The sequence below is a fragment of the Sinocyclocheilus anshuiensis genome, unplaced genomic scaffold, assembly GCF_001515605.1.
Source record: "Sinocyclocheilus anshuiensis isolate Anshui unplaced genomic scaffold, SAMN03320099.WGS_v1.1 scaffold364, whole genome shotgun sequence".
Taxonomy (NCBI): domain Eukaryota; kingdom Metazoa; phylum Chordata; class Actinopteri; order Cypriniformes; family Cyprinidae; genus Sinocyclocheilus; species Sinocyclocheilus anshuiensis.
Window position 1 is genome coordinate 104,335 of NW_015555735.1, and position 17,764 is coordinate 122,098.

The window sequence follows — 17,764 nt, forward strand, 5'->3', positions numbered from 1 at the left end:
GATTCTTGGTGTGTGTGTGTGTGTGTGTATATATATATATATATATATATATATATATGTATACACACATATTCATATGCATGCATGTATATATATATGTATGTGTGTGTGTATGTTTCTTAAAGACTCTGTAGGTCTTGAAGGTGGCAAGGGGCTATTGGGGTAGGGGGTGGGGTTGTCATGGTATCTTATCTGTTTCATGTTCCATCTGCAGAGGGGACAGAGAGGCCATCAAGAGAATAGCTTACGAGTTTGTAGAGACAAAGGCTGAAGAGGGAGTGCTCTATGTTGAAGCCAGATACAGCCCTCATCTGCTGGCCAACAAGGGAGTGGATCCTCTTCCTTGGGACCAAAAACCGTATGTGTACCATATTTGCTCTAATCAAAAGCTGTTTTATGGCATGTATTGTTTATTGTTCTTATGTTACAACAATCATGCTGGTTTACATTTTCTCTTGCACAATAACCCTGTTCTTGTTTTTGTTCTTGCCTGTCTTCCCCTCTTCCTCCCAGAGGAGACATCACTCCCGATGACGTGGTGGACCTGGTAAACCAGGGGTTCAAAGAGGGAGAGAAGGCCTTCAAAACCAAAGTCAGGTCCATTCTGTGCTGCTTGCGTCACCAGCCAAGTAATACACTCTCACCTCTGCTCCACCCACCCCCACCCAGTGTGCTGTGTGTTTGAGAGGCAACGCCTCACTGTCATCCTTCATTAAAAACCCATTCATCCACAGCCACTGTATGCTTATGTCCAAATGGTGTTTAATCATCATGACACTGGCCGAACCTCCTGCAGATTGGCTCAGAATTTTTTGTTTCCATCTTAAATTCAGTCAAGATGGACTGTTTGGAAATGCTGTTGTGAATTTGGAAGTCTTGGTGATTCATGTGTAATGTGTTTTGTAAATAGAGACACTATTCATGTAACCTTTGAAACTGAAGAGATCTGTCACGTACACTGCTGGTCAAAAGTTTTTTTTTTTTTTTAAGTATCTGTTGCTCACTTTTATTTGATCAAAATACAGTAAAAACACTAATACTGTGAAATATTATTTCAATTTAAAATAACCGTTTTATATTTGAATGTATTAAAAAATGTAATATATTCCAGTGATGGCAAAGCTGATTTTTAGCAGTCATTACTCCAGTCTTCAGTGTCACATGAGTGATTTGTTGCTCAAGAAACAGTTATTATTAATATTATTATTAATGTTGAAAACAGTTTATAGTATTACTTAATATTACTGTGGAAAAAGTGATACATGTTTTCAGAATTTTATGAATGGAAAGTTCAAAATAACAGCATTTATTTGAAATTTTGTAACCATTTTTTACTGTCATTTTGATCAATTTAATATATCCTTGCTGAAAGAGAAAATTACCTATTTATTTAAAAAAAAAAAAAGAATAAATAGACAATCTTACTGACCCCAAACATTTGAACAGTGAAGAGTTAAAAGTCATCCATTCGGAAAGTTTAAATTCTTTCATTTTGAAAAAAGCAAAACAATGCCACATAACATATATAATATTTTTGAACATATCAATGATTTTTGTACAGTGTACAGTTACACTTGATACACTTCTATGAGTGGTGCGCATTATATTGGTGGCCAATATTATATGTATACAGGTATTATATTATTTTGCTGTCAGTTAGGCCAATATTTATTCCAATCCAAATTGCATCTTTTTATGTGTGTGTGTATATGTATATATATATATATGTTTTATTCAAATATAGACACTAACTATAGATAAAACTATAGATTGATAATACTATAAATTTAGAATATTCTAAATCATATTACAGAATTATTGAATTGTCCATATCATGCAATTATTGGGTTATATATGCAGCATATATCATATGAGGAAATGATAATACACCCACATCATTGACTTTTACAATCTAATGCTTATTGTTGCTGTAGATTGGTCTATGGACGTGGTCGAGCTGTGTAAGAAGTATCGCAAAGATGGAGTTGTGGCAATAGACCTAGCAGGAGATGAATCCATGAACTGTGAGTCATACCCAGGACACAAGAGAGCATTTGAGGTAAGAAGACACACACACACACACACACACACACACACACAGTCTATATGAGCTGTGTTTGCGAAATGTTTTCAGCATGAGAAACCAGAAAAACGTCTCTGGCTGCATTTTTCTCTGTGGACCATCTAGATTAAACTCATTTTTATTAGACCTGTTACGAAACAAGTTTTGCAGAATTTGACAGAACATACATGATAATCGTATGTCTTATCAACGTAATGTTTTGTCAAGGTCTTTTTCCCCTGGCTTCCCTGATAGTGAACTACCTAGCAAAAATTAATCACTTTTTTGTCTATTTGAAGTGCTTTACATGTACAAGTCTAACATCACAGTAAAACCGTTTGATTAGTTGATGTATTTAAAACTTTAAGAGATTTAACTGTACTTTGTTGACTTGGAAACTCTTGTACAATCCATAATTTAAAAAACACAGACACAGAGACATCTGTTTATACCATTCACATGCTAAGAGCCGCAGCTGAGATGTTCCGGAAACAAAACAAGTTCCTTATTATCCCGTGATCTTAACTGAATCTTACAAACACAGTGTTTGAAAGCAATATCTTTTGTTTAATGAAGCAAGCATAATACAGTACATGCTACAGATACTGTGTTTGGATACTGCTTGGTGCTTTTTTTCCCATCTGCAGGAAAGCAGATGTTGCTGGCAGTGTTCTAGCTGTGGGTTCACGGTTTTGTTTTTGACAGGAAGCCGTCAGAAGTGAGGTGCACAGAACAGTGCATGCAGGAGAAGTGGGCTCTGCCAATGTGGTGAAGGAGGTACGAGTTTCCTCTTTTGCTCAGCATTTATTATCATGTATTCAGCAAGAACACAAGAACCACTCGTGTGCTTCTCACGAAAACATAGCGATTCACTATCTGATTTCTGTTGTACAGATGGAAAATTGTGTAACACTGCTGAGTCTGTTTTTAGCTAGTTATTCTGTGAGGAAATTCTGTCTGTGAAGTACATTTCCTTCCCAAGTACTAAATCATAAAAGGCAGATATTTTAGAAAACAACACAAACCCTCAGCTCATTTTTCTAAATGTCACTCCACAAGAAAACACCCTCGGATCTAAAACTATGTGCCAACTCTTTTCATAATGTTCCCTCCCTTTGCAGGCTGTGGAAGTTCTGAAAGCAGAACGCATTGGACATGGATACCACACGCTTGAAGATCAAACTCTATATAAACGACTGCTACAACAAAACATGCATTTTGAGGTAAGACAGGATGGCAGCTTCCTGACAGTCACAGAAATCACATTGAGATACACACCCACATACATTTACATCATTATTAGTCAGATAAAAATGCCATTATCGTCGATGACTTTACAATTCATCATGTATATCTGCATGTTGCACAAGACCTTGTTCTTGGTCAAAGTGCTCACATACAGTAACGACCCAATATTAGGGTCAATAACAAAGTAGCATCTGAAAACAATGATGATAAAGCTTTTATCAGAACTAATTTCACTTATCTGAGGCGTTTTTAATTACTTTTAACTAAGTTTTGTTTTTACATACATTATCTTTCAAAAAAAATTTGTCACAGATAACCAGACCTTATTGCATTCATGAAAGCACTTACTTCGCTGATATCTTTCTTATGTAACAGCTCATGGTTTCATTAGCTGTGTGCTCCATGACGTGGGGCCCGTTCTTCGTACGTCGCTAACTCAGTTAGCTGGATTTGATTGTTGACAATTTGGCATGATCTTTGATTGTTTGGTACTTTGAAGCTCATCCGTTGCTGTCATAGCAGCAGGTCTGTCAACTTAAACCTGCTGGAGAGCAGGCTTATTTCATGTAAACAGGATTAGATTGCATCTTTTTAAGCAGAATTGATACTTAAAATCTGTCCTCTACCACCGCTACTTTATTACAAGTGTACCCTACTGATCCAGGGACAATAATTTTAAATAATAATCATTTAAAAATGAATTTAAAGATAATATAATAATGTTGTGTAGGCTTTAATACTATAGACACAGCCAGTTTTACTCACTGAAAGATTTATTCGTCATAAAATTATTACTTCATAATTGTATTCGAGTCTTACACACATGCTATACAGATAATGTAGAGTCGTGCATTAATTTGAGTGATGACAGCTGAGTGGCTTGATGGAGTGCAGGAGATGCAGATAACATGATCTTGACCCTTAAGAAACTTTAATTAATGCTGTCATGTAACAAATCTGTTCAAATATAACATTAAATGAATTGCTAATAACTACATTGAAATAAAAATGTAAAGCCTGTACAAATATTAGAAATCGTGAATATAAATAATTGGGAATCATGTTCAAAAAAATAAAGAAAATAAAAACAGTGCACATTTCATTTATCTATTATAACATTTATGTAGTTTTGTTCGCTTGGCTGTTTCCTTATAAAAGTCCAAAAATTTGTCAAGTTTTTCGTCAGGTGTCTTTTTTAATTATACGATGTCATTACGTTGCTGTCTTGCCGCCAGCCAATCGCTGCATTGCTGATCGTGGTTTCGAGTATCGATACATAGCCCCTTTTAAACCAACACATGAATGCGCAATTATCTCAGATAACTCAATCCAGCCGTACTAATCATCAACAACAGCTGCGTTCGAAGAACCGAATTAGCCAGATTCTGATTAGTGCGATGATATCATCTTGGATGTGACATTTCATCTCGGATGTAATAAGCGACGTACGAAGAACGGGCCCCTGAACTGGGTGTGTCAGATTAATGAGACATATAATTTGTTTTGATGAGACAGAAACAGGACTGAGAAACACCGAGTGGAAGATTTCCTGAAACATAATCCCATGCTGCCCTCTGGTGGACAGTTTTAAACATCTGTGTTTATAAATGTGTCACTGGACAGTCTCTGTTTACTAATATTTATATTTTCGCTACCAGAATATTTATGAGATGTTTAAAGGAGGTTATTAATCTACACTATGTTTAGTGTCACTGTGTGTTGTCTTTCTCTAGATGTGTCCTGTCTCCAGCAGACTGACAGGAGCCTCTGACCCAGACTTCACTAAACATCCTCTCGTCACGTGAGAATAGCTTTATTTTTAATGCATGTTCCAGGTCTTACTGTGAATTACTTACAATTTAATGGTGTCTGTTATTCCACTTTTCCATTAACATCAGTTAGGCTATTAGATAATAATGTTAACAAACAAATGGCAAACTTCCATTCAATCTGACTTCTGTTGCTTTTCACCATCTAATTCATTTGTGAAGGATAAAATAAAGTACTACTGTGCATTCTTCCTCAATGCCTATCATGTTTCACTTAGAAATACGGCATTATAGAATTAAAATGGACAATTTACCTTGGGCTTTTCATACTGCACTTAAAGGGATAGTTCACCCAAAAATTAAAATTACCCCTTGATTTGATTCTCACCCTTAAGCCATCCTAGGTGTATATGAACACAACCGGAGTTATATTAAAACATATCCTGGCTCCTCCAAGCTTCATAATGGCAGTGAACGGCCAATAGAAGTCCAATAAAGTGCATCCATTCATCATAAAAAGTGCTCCACACAGCTCTGGGGGGTTAATAAATGCCTCCTGAAGTGAATCGATGCATTTTTGTAAGAAAAATATCCATATTTAAAACTTTATAAACCGTAATCTTTTGCTTCTGCTAATTGTCGTATGCGTGTACACAAGAGAGTGGCGTTCCCCACATTTGTAATTTAGAAGCGGGATTAGTGCCGGGTCTTGCCATTTTGGCAGTATAGGTGGCAAAGGTGGCCAAAATCAAAGGGAGTGTGAATCAGTTTAACCCAGGATTCTGTTTACCCGGGGTTTAAAATGATCCAGAGTTAACTAGTTCAAGTTTGAAAAGTCTTGTGTGTTTCAGATTCAAGAAGGACAAGGCTAACTACTCCTTAAATACAGATGACCCTACCATATTCAACTCCACCTTGAACTCAGACTACCAGGTGGTGCAGAAATACATGGATTTCACTGAAGAGGAGTTCAAGAGACTGGTGAGACACAATTTGCCAAAACAGGCTCTCTAATGGACTCTGGTCATGGCTAAAGTGACTTGAATTATCCTGTCTGCTTCTGTTTTCACAGAATATAAATGCAGCTAAGTCCTGCTTTCTTCCTGCGAAGGAGAAAGAGGAGCTTCTTGAACAACTCTATGAGGCCTACGACATGCTGAAAAAAAACAGGCTTTTGAGCTCAGTACTGTTATAAACAAGTTTGCAGCGAGCAGAGCCTTTCAGGACATTTGCCTTCTCACATGATTGTGGATCCTGATTCCTTGAAACTGGAGAACTCGTACACACATTTCTCAGCGAAAGTTTTACACAAAAACAATAAAGACCACACATAAAAACTTTCAACTTTAGAAGTTAACATGCTGTTTGTTAAAATAAATGTTACATATGTCATTTAACCACCGTTACAGCATACTGGTTTTGACCAAATGCTGTTGCCTTTCATCTACATAAACATTTTTACAAGTATTGTAATATCTGTAGCCTTAACATGAAATATTCGTCTTATTTCATATTTACTCAAGTCTAAGTCACTATACTTTATGCTCTTCTCAATATATGCACAGAATATGACCATAATGTAATAAAGAAAAAAATCTTTATATGAAGCATGTTAATCTGTATAACATGTGACAGGTACTGTGAGAATGAAATTAAATAGTACCTCAGCTTTATTCAAAAAATGTACAATGGCAATAATGTATAAATCCAAAACATTAAACCAGAATATGATCTTATGTCTGGTGCTCATCTAATGTATATTGTATACAAACCTTTGGGTAAGCGTTGATTATTAATATTAAAGTTATTATTAGATGTTTGACGATGAAATGCTTGCAAAACCCCTTTACATTTGGTCGTTCTTTTCTAACACCAGAGGGCATTTACCAAAAGACGGTTTATATAACTCAGGTTTGGGCTTAATCAGCCTAGCGAAAATTAATTGTATCAGGTTTTACAGTTTGTGTTGTATAGTTTGAACTGCATAGGAAAATATACGGACTATAAATGATGTGGGAAGGAAGGGACTGAGAGCTTGTCACTGTGTAAACTATCAATACAAATTCTTTTGCATCTGAATGGTTGTGATTCTTGTCCTGTTTATGACAAAAAAAATTGTTTTTAATGTTTTAATTCCAGCGTCTTAATTGGTCAATCGTGGCACTCTGTGGCCTGATGTGTACGACGAATTCGCTCTTGTTCACGGTTTATATCAGTCCGCTGATTCGCGTAGCCTAACTGAAAATAGTGCCATTAATGTCTGAAATTAGTCTCTCGTTTCATACAAACGCAACTGGCGCCATCTTGCGTCTCAATTATTAATTGTAGTAAAAAAAGTATATATATATATATATATATATATATGAGGACTTTATCAAAAATGTTATTGTAATTGATGTAGTGTTCGTCTTTTTACTAAGCCACCTGTTTTGTACATTTTGAGTTCACATAGATCGCATTCCCCTCCGCTGCTTTTCAGTTTTTCAATTGTTGGCATGCGCTAGACCTCTTCGACCGTTCCGTTCTCCTTTGCATCATCTCAAGAATTAAATTACGTTCTTAAAACGTTTTTACACACCCATCTACTAAGTGCATGTTTACACAGAAAAACAATGGAGCAATAGTCAACTGTGTAAACGGGCCCTTAACGGAATATTTTTCTTAGTGGAAACATAAGATTACACATGTTAAAGTGTAATTTCAACTATTCAACCATTTAAATTTAATGTCCACATATTTGGTGAGTATAATGACATAATGATTGTACACTATCCCTTACTTGTATAATCATTTTCATAAATTACACTTTTCCTTCAAATACATCCAAACCCAACTTTAAAAAAAAATCAATAAATAAAGACACTGAATGTCATTCCTGTTTATTTTGAGGTACTTACATTTATAGGTCACAATATAAATGCAATGTGTTTCAACGAGTGTTTCTGAGAGTCTGACAAAAACCACAAAACAGTGCCAGGAGCAGAAAGCAGTAACTCGGATACTACATAAATATTGTTAATTATGTTACAGTATATAATGAAGTATAGAAACAAACCTCTTCTGACCTCAGGCAATATTTGGGAATTCTGTTCTATAGTCAGACCACCTTCAACTGTAGTGGTCATTGTTTAAAAAAAAAAAAACTGAGCCATCCATGTCGTAGGCTGTAACAAAAAGGCTATATTTGGTACTTTATAGTTTAGAGTAGCTCTGAGTATTTGTTTTAACAGTAACTCAACACGAGATTGAACTGTTTAGTTTAAGTTTAGGATGGAAAAATATCAAAACGCCTGTGCTTCTGTTCGACCGCTGTTAGAAAAAACAAACTTCCCTCACTCAGCGCTGTGAATGAATACAGTCCGCGACAGATTCGTCCCATTTAGTGGTGTTTGCAAAGGCAGTGTCTTCTTCATCTGTCTCTTAGGCACTCAACAGCATGCAATGGGTGGACGTCCACCTTAATGGCAGTCTATGAGAGGAGCTCTTCACTGCTGCCTGATGAGCAAAGATGAGGAGAATTTTGATGAGAAAAGGAAAGAACTCCCCCAGCTTTCCTCTCTCCTCCGGGTCATTATGACGGTCCCTCTGTCCCCTGTTTATCCTGGCTCCTGGATGCCTCTGCTTCAGGGGCTGGAGATCCAGAAGCATCTCCCTCTACAAGACACAGATATGACAAACCTTTTTGCTACAACATTGCATGCCCAGTATATTCTCCAGCTAAACATTCTTAACAGGGACCTCGTGGTCATGGGAAAGTCTCAGGTTATTTCAGAGATAAAATGGTGCCAAGAATGTGAACTAAGGAAACTGGGTCAAATAGAAACAGATGCTGCTCTTATTCCAGTAGGAAAGAGTTGAAATTTGTCATACGAATAGGAAACGGTCAAGGAAGCAGTTATCGTTGAGAGGGCAGATAATAAATCTTTGTCATTGGTGACAGACTCCATTCAAACTCACCAAACCTATTCATGTTCAATCTGGACACTGTGACCTTGTAGAGCTGTATCCAGGATAAAGTGAGGGACGTTGTGAAAGAAAGGCAAGTGAAAGCCTTTGGTTCTCGTCCTCTTTTGTGAACGACACTTGTAATGCGTTCATGTATCACAGTCTTACCGTATTCACAAAGCAAGTCATTACAGGGGCCAAACTGATGCAGTGTTGCATAACAAATATGACCTGATAGACCACTGGCAGTCAGGAGACATTAGTGCTGTTCATGCGATGAAAGAGCAGATAGTTGTGCAGAATTACTAAAGTAAATTACTGCCGTCAGAATACCGAAAAACGTACTGAAGGAAATACCAGTGCAGAGTGTTTTTGCAAAGTTTTAAAGGTTAGCTTTCATATAGCGTTATATAGCCACTTTATATTACAGTTCACTTATAGTGTTACATTTTTCGTGTTTACATGACATATTTCAATGTAAAAAAGTATAGATGATCTAATAGATAAAATATAAAGGACTAATCGCAACTCTTTGTGCAAATAAATGCAAAACAGATGATATCATTTCTGTTATTAGGAACATTCTAACAAAGCAAAGTTTTATTCTTACATTCTTTGACATATAACATTAGTGCAAAACCACACACACACAAAAGCACATTAATAGACAAGAAGAACAAAAAGGAGGAGGATAAGCAGAAGTAGTTGAAGGTGGAGGAGAAGGAGAAGGGAGAAGGAAGGGAGGAAGAGGAGGAGAAGAAAAAGATGACAATGTTGAATAAGATGTAGGAGGAGGAGAAGGAAGTGTAGGGGGAGGCGGAGGAGAGAAGGAGACAGTGGTAGTTTAGGGGTTGTTGAAGGTGGAGGAAAAAGAGGAGGAGGAGAAGGTTTAAAAGAAGGAGAAGGAGAAAAAGAAAAAAGGTGGAAAAGGAGGATGAGGAGAAAAATTAGGAGGAGGATGACAAGACGAAGAAGAAGGAGAAGTAGAAGAATAAGAAGTATAGTAAGAGAAGGAGTTTTAGGAAGAGGGGAGAAAAACAGAAAATGAAAAAGAGGAATAAAGAGAAGGAGCTTTAATAAGAGGAGGAGAAGTAGTAAGAGAAGGAGGATTAGGAAGAGGAAGAGAAGAAGAAGAAGAAGAAGAAGAAAGGGAAGGGGGTTTAGGGAGAGGAGGAGAAGGAGGAGGAAGAGGAGGAGGAGGAGAAGTAAGAGAATGAGGTTTAGTAAGAGGAGGAGAAGTAGTAAGAGAAAGAGGATTAGGAAGAGGAAGAGAAGAAGAAGAAAGGGAAGGGGGTTTAGGGAGAGGAGGAGAAGGAGAAGTAGAAGTAGAAGAAGGTTTAGAGAAAGGAGGAGAAGAAAAAGAAGAAGTAGTAAAGGAAGGAGGTTTAGGGAGAGGAGGAGGAGGAGGAGGAGGAGGAGGAGGAGAAGGAGAAGAAGAAGAAGAAGAAGAAGAAGAGGAGAAAATAATAATAATATAAAGGAGGGGGGTGAATAAGGATGAGGAGACAGAGCAGAAGGATGAGAATAAGAGGAGGAGGAGGAGACAAAAGGAGAAGAAGAAAAAGGAGGAGACAGATAAGAAGCAGAAGAAGATAAAGAAGACAGGAAGAGAAGGACAACAAAAAGAAGAAGAAGGAGAGGTAGAAGAGGAGGAGCAGAACTCTGAATGAGGAGGAGAAGAGAATGTTGGAGGAATATCAATACAGCTGCTCCCTTGCAAGAAGTAGTGAAGCTGTGTGACGTACCTGCAGCTTTCAGGTCCATCTGAGCCATGTCTTTGGTTAGTTCACCGGTCTCCACTGCTACTCCCTCTCCCTTAATGTCTGGCACTGCGTTCCTACGACCTGTACGATCACAGTTTATGAAATCTGAATATGACGCCTCAACGTCCATCATCTGCTCACAAACTGCCCTCTCATTACACCTGAAAGAAACAAAAGACGACAAAAGATAGAACATTTACTGTCTGGTAAGAAAGCAAGCCAACAGTTTGACTAAAATCTCTTTTGAGTAACTCTATATAATGAGCTCTGAAAAGGACAATCCTAACACACAGAAAACCTGTGAATCTCTCAGTTCAGTAATGCCCATGACAGAACACGCCGTCTGATGAATTGGAGTAATTATTACTTCAGGGGCTCTATTTCAACGCTAAAGTTAATAGATTCAGCCGCTGAACTCATTTCATGGCCTAATTATATAAGAGAGCCAAAAGCATTCATCCAACCCTGGATGCATTCGTCATTCTTTTCATGCTTGTTTACACTCAGGGTTTCTTATGAGTATCAGTGCAAGCTTGCAAATGGAGCCTTATTGGCACGCAAACAAGAGATAAAAACCCAAAGCGATCGATTAGACACTTTTTGGAGCTCATCAAACTGCTTTCAGGAAGGAGAGTCATGGGTGGGCATTATGCTGAGAGAGGAAACCTCCCAGAGAAAGTATCCAAAACACATCAGCTAAGTGTCCCCCAAGTCAACATGCAAACCCCATTTACTTTAACCAGTGCTGGTGATAACGTCTCAAAAGTAACACGGTCATATTACTCCTTACACCATAATATCCTAATGACTTTTTCAATAAATATTTTAAAGTATAACTATAATTTAAGATAACCAGTTTCTATTTGAATACGTTTTAAAATGTAATTTATTCCTGTGATGCAAAGCTGAACTTTTTAGCAGACATTACGCCAGTCTTCAGTGTCACATGATGCTTCATTTTTTAATTTTTTATTTTTATTTGGTGGTCAAGAAACATTTCTTAATATCATCAGTGTTGAAATCATTGAGTTGTGCTGCATGGTATTTTTGTAGAATACAATTATTATAAAAAAAATAATAATTGTATTATATTAAATATAATATTAAATACAAAATATTAAAAATAAAGATTTATAAATGTCTAAAGCCAAGACTAGTGGAAAAAGTAATGCAAAAGTCACGTTTTTGCAAAAAATAATCAAATAAAAATAAATAAAGCAATGTTGCAATATTTTAAAACATAGTTATTAGTTCTATTTTTAGTACACTCTTAAAAATAAAGGTGTTTAAAAGGTTCTTCACAGCGATGCTATAGAAGAACCATTTTTGGTTCCACGAACCATTCAGTCAAAGGTTCTTTTAAAAAAAACATCTCTTTCTTACCGGTTTATAATCTGAAGAACCTTCTTTCGCCACAAAGAACCTTTTGTGAAACAGAAAGTTACTAGGTAAAAGATGTTAAAGGTTCTTTATGGAACCATTTAGACAAGAAAGGTTCTTCTATGGCATCGTGAAGCACCTTTATTTTTAAGAGTGTACATACTACTCAAAGTCTTCCATAAAAAAAAAGTATCAATTCATTCTATCTCTGAAATGTCTTTCCTTTTTCGTTTGATATCACCCATCAATTCAATCGTTTCATGATGGATAAAATCAAGTTCCTGTTATCGCATATCCTGTTTCGCTAAGAGATGCATCACATTGGGCTGCAAATACAAATGTTGGTTTTATGCGAGTTGTTACTCTTAAATGCCACTTTGAATCTGTTCAGCTGGCCTGTCTGAAGAGATGAAGAAGGGATATTCCAGAGGAATGCGAGAGGGCAAGAGAAAGACAGCAAACACAAGTAAATGTGATGCTGTGTTGGAAGCCGAGGGGGAGGTAGTGAGGGAGAAAATTACAGGGTATAAATCATAGTGCTGGTCTTCACTGCTCATCCCTCCTTTCTGCATCACTCCTTCCCCTTGAATCACCGCTCTCCATCCCTTTCTCGTTTCTCTTTCTAACCCTCCTCTTTTTTCTCTTTCTTTTTATAGTTCTCTCTCCCTTTCTATTATTTTGAAACGCTCCGGTAGTGCTGAGCAAATCAGGGGTGTAAGAACAATCTGGAAAGTGGGAGGGACATTTGACTTGAAAAGTACTGATTATCTACCAAAATGTGGGCAGAGATTTCTGCAAGCAATCTTCAAGAGCTATGGATGCCTATGTCGGAATGTGTTGCGACAGAAGTTCACTTTAAAACATCACTTTTGTGAATCAGGGGTCAAAGTTTGGCTGGTTCAATAAGCCCCTGCTAGTTGATGATGATAAAACACTTTGCAATGCAAGTTAATCTTTGTTTTTCTTTGTGCAGTTTAATCGTATTCACAGAAATTTACTATATTTTTGTAATTAAAACCAGGATTAGTTCACTTCCAGAATAAAAAAATGTCATGATAATTTTCTCACGCCCATGTCATCCAAGATGTTCATGTCTTTCTTCAGTCGAAAAGAAATTAAGGTTTTTGAGGAAAACATTCCAGGATTTTTCTCCATATAGTGGACTGAAGGTTCAAATTGCAGTTTCAATGCAGCTTCAAAGGGCTGTACACGACCCCAGCCAAGGAATAAGGTATCTGTCATTTTCTAAAAAAAATTAAATAAATAAAAAAAAAATCATATACTTTTTAACCACAAATGCTCATCTTGCACTAGCTCTGCGATGCGCGTCTATGACTTCACGCATTACGTAGTCACATGGAAAGGTCACACGTGATGTAGGCAAGTAGTACTGAACTCCATCTGACTTTCTCCTCCAACTTCAAAATCGTCCGACATTGTTGTTTTACCTTTTTTTTTGTAAAGGGCGTTTGATTTAGTCTCTGCAAGTTCACTTTGTAAACACTGGGTTGGTACTTCTGCCTAAGTCACGCATGACCTTTCCAACGATGCATGAAGTCATGGACGCGCATCGCAGAGCTAGAGTAAGATGAGCATTTGTGGTTAAAAAGTATATCAATTTTTATTTTTTTTGTAAGTCGCTTTGGATAAAAGTGTCTGCTAAATTAATAAATGTAAATATAAACTGTAGTGCAAGACGAGCATTTGTGGTTAAAGTATATACATTTTAATTTTAATTTTTTTTTTTAAATGATCGTTTCACTAGATAAGACCCTTATTCCTCAGATGGGATCGTGTAGAGCCCTTTGAAGCTGCATTGAAACTGCAATTTGCCGAGGGGGAGGTAGTGAGGGAGAAAATTACAGGGTATAAATCATAGTGCTGGTCTTCACTGCTCATCCCTCCTTTCTGCATCACTCCTTCCCCTTGAATCACCGCTCTCCATCCCTTTCTCGTTTCTCTTTCTAACCCTCCTCTTTTTTCTCTTTCTTTTTATAGTTCTCTCTCCCTTTCTATTATTTTGAAACGCTCCGGTAGTGCTGAGCAAATCAGGGGTGTAAGAACAATCTGGAAAGTGGGAGGGACATTTGACTTGAAAAGTACTGATTATCTACCAAAATGTGGGCAGAGATTTCTGCAAGCAATCTTCAAGAGCTATGGATGCCTATGTCGGAATGTGTTGCGACAGAAGTTCACTTTAAAACATCACTTTTGTGAATCAGGGGTCAAAGTTTGGCTGGTTCAATAAGCCCCTGCTAGTTGATGATGATAAAACACTTTGCAATGCAAGTTAATCTTTGTTTTTCTTTGTGCAGTTTAATCGTATTCACAGAAATTTACTATATTTTTGTAATTAAAACCAGGATTAGTTCACTTCCAGAATAAAAAAATGTCATGATAATTTTCTCACGCCCATGTCATCCAAGATGTTCATGTCTTTCTTCAGTCGAAAAGAAATTAAGGTTTTTGAGGAAAACATTCCAGGATTTTTCTCCATATAGTGGACTGAAGGTTCAAATTGCAGTTTCAATGCAGCTTCAAAGGGCTGTACACGACCCCAGCCAAGGAATAAGGTATCTGTCATTTTCTAAAAAAAATTAAATAAATAAAAAAAAAATCATATACTTTTTAACCACAAATGCTCATCTTGCACTAGCTCTGCGATGCGCGTCTATGACTTCACGCATTACGTAGTCACATGGAAAGGTCACACGTGATGTAGGCAAGTAGTACTGAACTCCATCTGACTTTCTCCTCCAACTTCAAAATCGTCCGACATTGTTGTTTTACCTTTTTTTTTGTAAAGGGCGTTTGATTTAGTCTCTGCAAGTTCACTTTGTAAACACTGGGTTGGTACTTCTGCCTAAGTCACGCATGACCTTTCCAACGATGCATGAAGTCATGGACGCGCATCGCAGAGCTAGAGTAAGATGAGCATTTGTGGTTAAAAAGTATATCAATTTTTATTTTTTTTGTAAGTCGCTTTGGATAAAAGTGTCTGCTAAATTAATAAATGTAAATATAAACTGTAGTGCAAGACGAGCATTTGTGGTTAAAGTATATACATTTTAATTTTAATTTTTTTTTTTAAATGATCGTTTCACTAGATAAGACCCTTATTCCTCAGATGGGATCGTGTAGAGCCCTTTGAAGCTGCATTGAAACTGCAATTTGGACCTTCGACCTATTGGTCTCTGTTGAAGTCCACTATATGGAGAAAAATCCTGGAATTTTTTCCTCAGAAACTTAATTTCTTTTTGACTGAAGAAAGAAAGTCATGAACATCTAATCAAATATTGCAATGCCAGTTTTTCAAATATGCAGTCGTATTCTGATGCATTCTGAAATTTAGCAAAAACCCCCAAGGCACTCAGCAACGTTCAAGGAAGCTCCACATGGCATTGGTTTACATTATTTAGCATCATACTGAAGAGGATCTGCAGTGTTTTCCTCGGCTGTTTGCTATCATATCATATCATATCTCCTGTGCACATTCAACACTGGCCAGTGACCACTGTGTGTTTTATCAGGCCGAGTCATTACACATAACGTCTGCCAGCACCAGCATGTCAGTTACCCAATATGCCCAACCTCATTGTCAGCCAGGACCTTGAGAAGTGTGAGCCAATTTCACTTTCATCCAACTTTGCTGATGTGTTCTCCAAATATCAACCCGTTTCCGCAGAATCTAATTACTAGTACTCCCATGTCCTAGGTAATGCAGGAAAAGAGTTTTTTTTTATTGCTGTGACCCAAGTCAGCAAAGGTCAGGCTTGGGTCACAGCAGCTGATGAAGATTTCGAATAGTGGCCTGCAAAGAGCTCAACTTTCCAGAGAAGGGGCAAACTGAAGAAAGAGTCATACAAATGCATGAGGCTTTTAAGAGACTCTTCCCCCAAAAAACACAAGCTGTGCTCTATTGAAAAAGTAGACATAATAATGTCTTACTTTCACAAGAGCTCAAAATGCACTTAACATCCCAAGTTGATGCCTGGCAACACAGTGTTGAATTTCTATGCTACTGTGGATTGCAAGAAGTTTGCCTTATCACCCCTTACACATTTGTGTTGGCCAAAAGCATGGGAATACACACACACACACACAAAAGTTTGGGGTCAGTTAGAAAGAAATTAATATTTTAATTTAGCAAGAACAAATTAAACTGATCAAATGTGACAGTAAAAACATTTGTAATGATTTCTATTTAAATTAAATGTTCTTTTAAACTTTCTATTCATTACATAATCCTGAAAAAAAAAAAAACATATCTTGGTTTCCACAAAAATATTAATCAGCACAAATGTTTTCAACAGGTATAATAATAAGAAATGTTTCTTGAGCACCAAATCAGCATATTATATTGATTTCTGAAGGATCATGTGACACTGAAGACTGGAGTAATGATGCTGAAAATTCAGCTTTGCATCACATGAATAAATTGCATTTTTAAATATTTTTAACATGGAAACCAGGTATTTTAGATTGCAATAATATTTCACAATATTACTGTTTGTACTGTATTTTTGATTAAAAAAAAAACAGCCTCTGTGAGTGTGCGAAACAACCCACAACTTTTGTACTTGTGTACATATGTATATGTTTTTTTTATTGTTATTATTTAATATATTATTTTATGTAATTTCTTTTTTATAGTATAGTTAGCATGTTAGATGTTTTACCATCTCTTTTAATTTCTCTGCTTTTCAGTGGCCAATATAAAGTGCTCCAGCCTGGGAATCCTGAAGTAAAAGTTTCTATATTTAGTGAGTTTATCTGAGGCAACAGGGGGCTGTTGCTTTGCTTGGCTCAAATGTACAGTGTTCTGTTACTTTCCATTTACTCTCCCAAATTTCATTACAATAAAAGTTACAATTAAACTAAGGCTCACTACAGGTAATTTGATACATTTCCCATGTGGCCCATCTGACTAAAACAGATCTTTTATTTGCTGATGGCATTACAAGTAGGAGAAAATGGGAGCCAACAGTAGCTGTAGGCAGCGTCAGAGGACAAACAACGCAGGTGTGTGCACAACAGAAACATCTCACATACCAGAGGGAAAACAGCCTAGCTCTCACCCTTAGCCTGCAATCCTCATAGGATCAAGAGTGAAAGCCTTCCAAAAACACCAAGTTGAGTTCTGACGTATTCATCATTTGCAAACCAGTGGAAGGAGTCTTGCTTCCACTCTCACTAGATGTTTCTGGATATGTCCAGTGTCTAAACAGTCTGCACAGCCCACTGGGTACATAAACTCATTGCTCATTTCCATATTTGGACAAATCATGAGATAGTAGGCCCCATCATGAGAATGAAATTCAGCTGACTAGATCTTTACTCAAAATGAGAGTCAACCACTGATCTATTGACAAAGGGATAGTTCTGTCAAAAATGAAAATTGTCATTATTTACTCAAACATTTACTCAACATGTTGCCAAACCCATGTTTCTGAATTTATAATGAATATCTTGGTCTCCGTTTTAAGAGATGAGCACTTTGTTTTTTTTGTTCTTGGTTCCCTAGGCCAGTGTTTCCCAACCTTTTTTTAGTCGCGGCACCCTTTGGAAATTTTAACAAACTTGTGGCACCCTACAAA

General features: G+C 37.0%; 2 protein-coding genes across 2 annotated transcripts in view; one reads left to right on the top strand and one right to left on the bottom strand.

The window, feature by feature from the left end:
- Nucleotides 1–7,158, top strand: part of LOC107673052 (adenosine deaminase-like) — a 13,511-nt gene extending 6,353 nt beyond the window's left edge. The window contains exons 5-12 of the mRNA XM_016466488.1: nucleotides 215–358; nucleotides 514–629; nucleotides 1,935–2,059; nucleotides 2,768–2,839; nucleotides 3,184–3,285; nucleotides 5,044–5,111; nucleotides 5,931–6,060; nucleotides 6,152–7,158. Coding sequence (XP_016321974.1) covers nucleotides 215–358; nucleotides 514–629; nucleotides 1,935–2,059; nucleotides 2,768–2,839; nucleotides 3,184–3,285; nucleotides 5,044–5,111; nucleotides 5,931–6,060; nucleotides 6,152–6,274 — 880 coding nt within the window. The 3' untranslated portion in view covers nucleotides 6,275–7,158. The remainder of the gene's footprint in view (nucleotides 1–214; nucleotides 359–513; nucleotides 630–1,934; nucleotides 2,060–2,767; nucleotides 2,840–3,183; nucleotides 3,286–5,043; nucleotides 5,112–5,930; nucleotides 6,061–6,151) is intronic.
- Nucleotides 7,159–8,219: 1,061 nt separating this feature from the next.
- Nucleotides 8,220–17,764, bottom strand: part of LOC107673080 (cAMP-dependent protein kinase inhibitor gamma-like) — a 24,816-nt gene continuing 15,271 nt past the window's right edge. The window contains exons 2-3 of the mRNA XM_016466527.1: nucleotides 10,770–10,948; nucleotides 8,220–8,733 (exon numbers count right to left, since the gene is read on the bottom strand). Of these exons, the coding sequence (XP_016322013.1) occupies nucleotides 8,651–8,733; nucleotides 10,770–10,920 (234 nt within the window). The 5' untranslated portion in view covers nucleotides 10,921–10,948 and the 3' untranslated portion in view covers nucleotides 8,220–8,650. The remainder of the gene's footprint in view (nucleotides 8,734–10,769; nucleotides 10,949–17,764) is intronic.